General features: G+C 38.8%; 1 protein-coding gene across 2 annotated transcripts; it reads left to right on the top strand.

Moving 5' to 3' along the window:
- Positions 1 to 232: 232 nt before the first annotated feature.
- On the top strand, positions 233 to 3,401 carry Sgf29 (SAGA-associated factor 29). Of its 2 annotated transcripts, XM_018545545.1 has the most exons (3): positions 233 to 355; positions 458 to 577; positions 1,959 to 3,401. In XM_018545545.1, the coding sequence occupies exons 1-3, from the start codon at positions 233 to 235 to the stop codon at positions 2,895 to 2,897; spliced, it is 1,182 nt and encodes a 393-aa protein (XP_018401047.1). In that variant the 3' UTR covers positions 2,898 to 3,401. The 2 variants fall into 2 exon arrangements, with proteins under 2 accessions (XP_018401047.1, XP_018401046.1); XM_018545544.1 differs by lacking the exon at positions 233 to 355 and having other exon boundaries at positions 412 to 577; positions 1,935 to 3,401.
- Positions 3,402 to 7,463: the final 4,062 nt, after the last annotated feature.

The following is a 7,463-nucleotide window of genomic DNA, read 5'->3' as shown; positions in this document are numbered from 1 at the left end:
CTGCATCGAATAATATAATTAACTTAATATTAATATTGTTTAAATATTTTATACTTTGACGATTCATAAATTTGTCGAGTAACCTTGAGATGTTTTTATTAAAAAAATAAAAAGTGATTTTTTTTTAATCAATCTCCTATTCTCTCTCTGTTAATTAAGCAAATCTGAGATAGATAGATAATTCAGTTTATTGGCCAGTATATAACAATACATAGTAAATCTGAGATACGCAATGGATACTAGTGACTCCAACTCTACGACGATCAGAACTATCACTGGTACTTTGTTTTCAGAGCTCACTACGAGGTGGCAGCACCGCCTTGATAGAACTCTGCCGACCAGCTGCTGCCGGAAGGTAGTGGGAGACGCAGTGTGGCGCAGATGCGCGTGAACGATTGGACGCGTAGCATCTAGAGACGCTTGCTCTGACAGTTGGGCAACAGCAAGCCTCTCATAGTTTAGTAACAGAAAGCCCTGCGTAGAAACTATTGGTGTCTTGAAACATTTGATCGGAACGTCATTCTCCGGAGATTCGTCGAGCATTCATTCAGCCTGTTACGAGACAATTCTCGACCAGGTAAGTTATTGATCTAGTCATATTGCGCCGGCCATGTTAGCACGAGCGCTGTTGGCGGATGTAGTACGCGTAACCGGTGTTATTCACTAAACGAATTTGGAAATGAATAACGTGCGCAATTGCATGTCCGATATTAATATTTAATCGACAGAAAGTAAGTTTTGGAGAAATATTGTGAATTGTTAATTATATTCACAGTGACCTTTTTTCTAGATGTATAATACAGAATATTACTCTTTAAATTCTTTGGATTGGAATCTCTCTCTAAAGAGTGATAATTGAGCCAATTTTGAAAACAAGGTTCAATTTTCAATCTTTATGAGTGAAATTTCATTTTTTAGAGCGAGATTCACTCTAAAAGTTTTAGGCCCGATTGCATCAAAGTGATTTTGATTTTAAGTAAGACTTAAAACTGTCTCTATCTCTGTCTCTCTTTCGACTTTAAAACGAAACAAATAGAGTTTTAAGTCTCGCTTAAAATCAAAGTAACGTTGATGCAATCGGGCCATAGAGTAGAGGAATTTTGTTTTATTCAATGAATATTAAAGAAGGATACAATCATGTGCATCATGTATGAAGTGGAATGCACTTTTAGAATAAAGCATATGATCTGTGAGGAATTTGAGAGTGATAACTTTTAATCTAAGACTTTAAAAATATTATATCGTTCATTTTTTGTGAAAATTTTGTAAATATATTACTAACATGTTAATCCTTTACTTACGTAGTGTTCAGAACATTCCAGCACATTCTTTAAAGCACAATATAAATGTTATTTATACACATTGTTATATTCAGTGTAAATATTCACAATTAAACAAAATAAATATAGAACCTACGTGGCTCAATGCATGAACAAAAATATATAAAGGAGCATACAGCCACTAATGCTAGATGTCTTTTGTGTGAGTTATATATTTAAAATTCAGATAACAATAAGTAAACGTTAGTAACTGAGGATGGTCAGATAGTGACCAAAACGTTTACTTATTGTTATCTGAATTTTAAATATATAACACACAAAAGACATCTAGCATTAGTGGCTGTATGCTTCTTCACAATTAAACATTTTTTTTATCATTATCTAAAGATGTATCTATTATCTAAAGAATATTATTAATTTTGTTTAATTGTAAATTATAAGAGAGAGAGAGAGAGATTAGTGAAAATGAAAATATAATTTTATTAAAATACCTCACACGAGTAATTATGTCGATAAAAACCATGCGAGTAATATAGTACAGAATTTTAAATAATATTTTCCAAATTCATACTTTCAATATTTAATTGACGCTTAATAGAAAAATGTGTTGATGAAATATTCCTAAAATGTGCGTTTTATATTTTTTCATTACAGGGAAACGATTAATAGCATATTCAGTTAAGTTATTATTTACTTAACACACGATCTTCCGAAATTATCATATCCTTCTTCATAATGCCATTCACGGCGGACGCAGCAGCGATTCAGATACAGGAGCGTCTAAAGAATATTTACAATCTCGTGCACGATGTTGAGAGTCAACGAGTTCGATCCGAGCACAACCTAAATAATATTATGAAGACTCATGAGAAAGTTACACCGGACGACAAAGTTTCTCCTTACTATCAACAAAAGTTAAAGAATCTATACAATGCCGCGGTGACTGATACCCAGCAGGAAGAAGAAATCCTGCGCAAGGCTCTTAATAAGATTAACGAGATACGCACGATACGAAATGAACGACGCATACAAGCACGTCAAGCAGGCAACAAGGAGACTATTAGACGTGGGGCACTGATGAAGATGCTGCTGAGCACCGCACAGACCCTACCCCTCTACGTAGGAAAGACACCGGGCGCCAAACCACCGCCATTGTGCGGCGCGATACCCGCCGAGCCTACTTACATTGCGAAGATGGGCGACATGGTAGCCGCATTAGTGAAAGGCAATGAGGAAGGAGAGAATTGGATACTCGCAGAGGTCGTGCAATTTAATGCCACGACAAATAAATACGAAGTGGACGATATTGACGAGGAGCAAAAGGACCGCCATACGTTGTCACGGAGACGAGTGGTACCATTGCCACTGATGAGGGCCAATCCTGAGACGGATCCGCACGCCTTGTTCCCGAAAGGATCTACAGTAATGGCGCTCTACCCGCAAACTACTTGCTTTTACAAGGCAGTCGTGCAACGTCAACCAAGTACCGCCACGGAAGAGTACTTAATCCTGTTCGAGGATGCTGCGTACGAGACCGGCTATTCACCCCCACTGAGTATAGCACAGCGTTATGTGATTTCCATCAAAGAGAGCAAAAAAAATAAGAGTCAATGTTAGTAAGCAATATCATTTTTCCAAATTTTTAAAAATTATTCATTAAATAAATTTTATTAAATTTTCTGATCAATTTGTTAAGCCTTATGATGGATAGAAAATTTTAAGGTAATCATCTATTTTTTATAATCATAGAAAAAAGCGCACGCAGCCAACAGACAACGCGCAACTGCGATGACTAAGCCTCTTTATATTATACATATATTAATAATAATATATTATACATAATAATTAGAAGTGTGCAAAATCGGGTTGGAATGGGAATGCGAATGCTTTTCGAGATCGGAACAGGATCCTGAAATTTTCGGTATCCGTCCCGTTCCAAGCACTGGGAAATTTCGAGATTTCGCACACCTCTAATAATATATTACATATGATAATATATTATATATAATAATATATTATACATATCTGGGAGACATCGACTCTAATCCCATCGACTAATCCCATAAATTCCATTACAGCCTCCAAGAAGAAACAATATATATGAAAGAAATATTTCTAGAAAAGGTGCGCTTGGTTCATCTATGTTTTCTGTTATTTTTTATATTTTTCTTGTTATATTGTCATAAGGTTCAATAAATAGCAAATTTTTATATAATTCATTACTTTTCGGTGCTTTTCCCTGTTCCAATCCGTTTTATAAATTAGATTTATAAATTGCATGAAATATATTCTATATTAATCACGATAATTTAAATGCAATAATTGTATAAATAAAGATATTGAAAAAAGATAATCATTTTGATTTTGCAAATAGCGGAATGACATTTTGTACGATCAATGATAATAAAGTAATTATATTATATTTGCAAAGTGTTTATCAAAATCGCGTGTTTATCTTATTAAAATTAATTCCGAATGTTATAACGAGAAATAAGCACATACTGACAACTAAGGTTCTATTTCCGCGATACCGTCATCGAGGGTAATTGACGTAGATTATGGAACGGTAATAGCGATACTCTTATATACCCGGGTGGACCCGAGCCCGAACTCTGGCTAACGGAATAAATCTTTCCCTTCATATTCTTCACGAAGCGAGATAGAGGTAGAAAGAGCAAGAGAGAGGAAATGGAATATGGAGGGAAGATAAAGAGAGCAGAAAGCGGGCGAAAGCCCGAAGCCGCGAGTGCGCAAGTGAATTGAAAAGGCTAGAGAGGACGAAAGAGGGAGCACTGCGCAATAATTGATTCCATAATCGGCGGCTGCCGCCAGACATCAAAGCAACTCGGTATACCGAACCGAACCCCCAGCAGACCGGCTCAGCTAGCCAATCCTCATTCATTATTTAACTTAACTACCCCTATATGGAATCACAAAAAAGTACTTTGATTCGGTGCGCGTTGCGGACATGGTGTTTTCACCATTTTCCTCGAAATTAATCCTGAAAATTTTTCATTGATTTCTGACTGCTATTCGGGTAAAGCTTACTGGTATCAGGAGGCGTTTTTAATTGAAATGCAAGGCTGGATCTGTCGCGTGAATGAAATATCGTGCGTGATAATTAAGGAATAGAGAAAAACACGCGTGTTTTTGAATAGCTTTTTGAAGCACGTTCATTTGAAAGAAAGGTTGAGGAACATATTCTTTTATGTAACAAATTAAAATACGTACATTTTCTCGTCTAATTCCAAATGACATAAAATATGTTTTAAATTACATATAATTCTGTCAGACTGTAAAATAGAATTATGTTTCTAATTAATTTAATGTGCTAAAATATATAAACGACAAAATTTTTAAAGAATCTCAGAATACACATAGATTAAAATACAAATATATTAAAATGCAGTATATATAAAATTATAAACAGAATCTGTAAATTCTATAAATCTAATTATAGATCAAAAGTGGGTTTAAGATAAAGTTATTATTCGATAATATCTCCAAGCAATTTTCTATTATCTTTAGTATGACTCTCGTAATAATAGAAATTATCTAGCCTGTAATGGCTTTTATATACCTTCCCGTGAAAGTTGTAACGACCGATTGTATCTAGTCTCTACAGTAGTTTCCCTAACCACATCAGAGTTCACCTCCGAGCCCCAGGGTCGGCCAGGTCACATGAATTTAGCAAAACGCATGACCTCGAACCTTTTATCCACGTAGTCGCGCTAAACCGCAATCGAAATCGCGTTTGCATGCACGCGCTCTGTCTAGCATTTCCGGTAGCCATTAGTCGCACTCGATAGTCCGATATCTTTCCATTTCCAGATAGGAAAGCGCCGGCATGTCGGTAGAAGCCATTCTCAGTTCTGGAATTAATTCAACCGGCGATTAGCTTCCGCGTTGAGGGTGAGTTCTAGCCAAAACGGCTTTCGTGCGTTCGATCGTAAATGCCTGAGAAAGAGAGAGTGTGTATGTGTATTTCATGTTCGTCCGTGTACCTTGACTGACTACGTCTGAACCGCGGGCGGGCGTGCGGCGTATTCGTATGGCGGGCCTAATACAAGTGGACTTGTAGCATGCGAACAACCGGAAGCCAAGGCGAACTTGCGTCCGAACACGCAAACCGTACTTTCCACCCCGCGAGAGCGAGCACTCCCCGTCGCTTCGTCTGACCTCCTACGACTCGTTCCTACCCGTTCCAAAGTTCCCTTCGTTCATTCGTTCCACGTCTCAGTTATCTGAGTAATACTTCTCCTCTGGCTTCACCTTTCTCTGCCTCTCGTTGCCCTGCCCCCTTTACTTCGTCTATCTCGGTCTTGTTCTCTCCCCTATCTCGTTTCTCCCTCGTATCCCACTGCTGACCCTCTTCCCTATCGTCCTTCTCTTTTTCTCCTTTCCGTACAAGCTGATCAGAGCAGGTTCACTTAACCCTCCGGTAATGGCGCGCTGTATTTTTCTTCGGTGCTCGTAATTACGCCCGTGCTCTCGCGAGCATATTTTATTTCGTTCCAGATCGATCGGTTCCAACACTGGTATCTGTCATTGCCCTTCCTCGCCCCGTCTCCTCGTACTGTCTTTCTATCTTTTTCTCCCTCTTTCCCCTTTTCTCTTCATCCTGCCGCAGATTTCACCAAGCATCACCCTCCGGCAACCATTAGTCTTTCTTTCGATAAATTGGCAGACTAGAGTGATTGCGAGATGTCACCTCGACACCCTCACCTGTCTGTAACACACATTTGCTAGTAATCTGAGCACGGTATAGTCTCTCTTGTTCGCGTTTAATTAGAACCATATCGATAATGATTTGGTAAGATCACATATGTTGTTTCTCACAATTGTCGACTGTTATGTTGAATGCAGCCATGCACTCTCAATTATTTCTAGCACGTTTACGTACAGACTCTAGACAATTATATTCAGAATATTCTATCTATCGGATTCGAAATGTCTGCCATATTTTTCCCAGCAAATCATAATTTATATGCTCTCGACTATGAAAGAGGTATGAAAAGATAAACTATAGCTAGCCCATTGAGACTTTGCTAGCTTCGTTTAAGTAGTATTCCAAAGTTCATTGAATTATTGATACCCGAGAGTAAATTGAAAATCGATAAGCGATCCAGTGTAATTTAACTTCGAGGCCGTTTCTGGACGAAGGAGAGAGAAGAGGGGAGGGGGAGGGGGAGGAGAAGAAGGAGGAGGAGTACGAGAGAGGATATGGAACTTGGGATTACAGAACTCCTCGTGTGTTGGACGGGCACCGGATTTTCATTTTTTAATTAATACGCCGTGCACAATGGTATCCAGGAGAAACGATCGATAAGGTCGGCTAACGAGCTGCCAACCTCTAATCCAACTTTACCTCGAAAACTGTCGGAACTCTTATACGACGTGGTAATGAGTTCTAGCCGTTGAACGAAAGAAAAGTCACGATGTTAATAGCTTTTGCCTTTGAGTCTTTGGACAAAAAATCGCGCCATGTAGGAACGGATGGCGGCGGTAGAATCCGGATAGTAGAAGCGCACGCGTTTCTCGTCAGCCACCTCCGAACACGTCCCGTTGCGGATTATGTTTAGCCTCGTTTAGCTGCGCGGCCAGGTCGAGAAGATAAAGCTCTTCGGAATGGTCGCGAGTACCGATTCGATCCGAAACCTATTGGATTTCGCGGAGTTCAATTTCTTTCTCGAGACCGCAATGCAATGTTCCGCGCGGCGCGCGCCACGTTTTCTCATCGATATCGCGAGACACTTTAGACGAAACGATAGCGAATTGTAGCGTACCATGTATTCAGTCGGTATAGTGCCACGTACTTTTAAAGTACCGCATCAAGTCCCTCCGAGCGCCTTGCGCGCTTACAAGTCGAACGCGACTATATCGCGGGGGAAATCACGTCGTCGCGAAAATCGCGAAATAAAGTTCTTGATATAATCATGAACAAATTTGGAACTCTCGCGCTGTGTATTACGTTTTAGTTTGCTGTAATAGCATTCTCGAAATAATGCGTTCATATCGCAATGGCGGAATTGCATTAGGAATTGCAATAAGATCTGAAAATGACAGAAAGTTTAATTTAAAAAAAAATGTATTGAACAGCTTAACCCAGAAGTGTCACCTGGGGCATTTATACATTTTAGCGGTGAAAAAATATCAATCGTTATATATATATATATATATATA

Source organism: Cyphomyrmex costatus, unplaced genomic scaffold (genome assembly GCF_001594065.2).
Source record: "Cyphomyrmex costatus isolate MS0001 unplaced genomic scaffold, Ccosl1.0 scaffold5, whole genome shotgun sequence".
In the NCBI taxonomy this organism is placed as follows: domain Eukaryota; kingdom Metazoa; phylum Arthropoda; class Insecta; order Hymenoptera; family Formicidae; genus Cyphomyrmex; species Cyphomyrmex costatus.
The sequence above is the reverse complement of the archived record's forward strand: the minus strand, read 5'-3'. Positions and strand labels throughout refer to the sequence as shown.

Excerpts from the sequence above, each read along its gene's own strand:
- Sgf29 (XM_018545545.1), top strand. The coding sequence starts at position 233 with ATGGATACTAGTGACTCCAACTCTACGACGATCAGAACTATCACTGGT. Across the intron at positions 356-457 it reads CGACCAGCTGCTGCCGGAAG|TTTAGTAACAGAAAGCCCTG; the intron begins GTAGTGGGAGAC and ends AGCCTCTCATAG. Across the intron at positions 578-1,958 it reads ACGAGACAATTCTCGACCAG|TTAAGTTATTATTTACTTAA; the intron begins GTAAGTTATTGA and ends TAGCATATTCAG.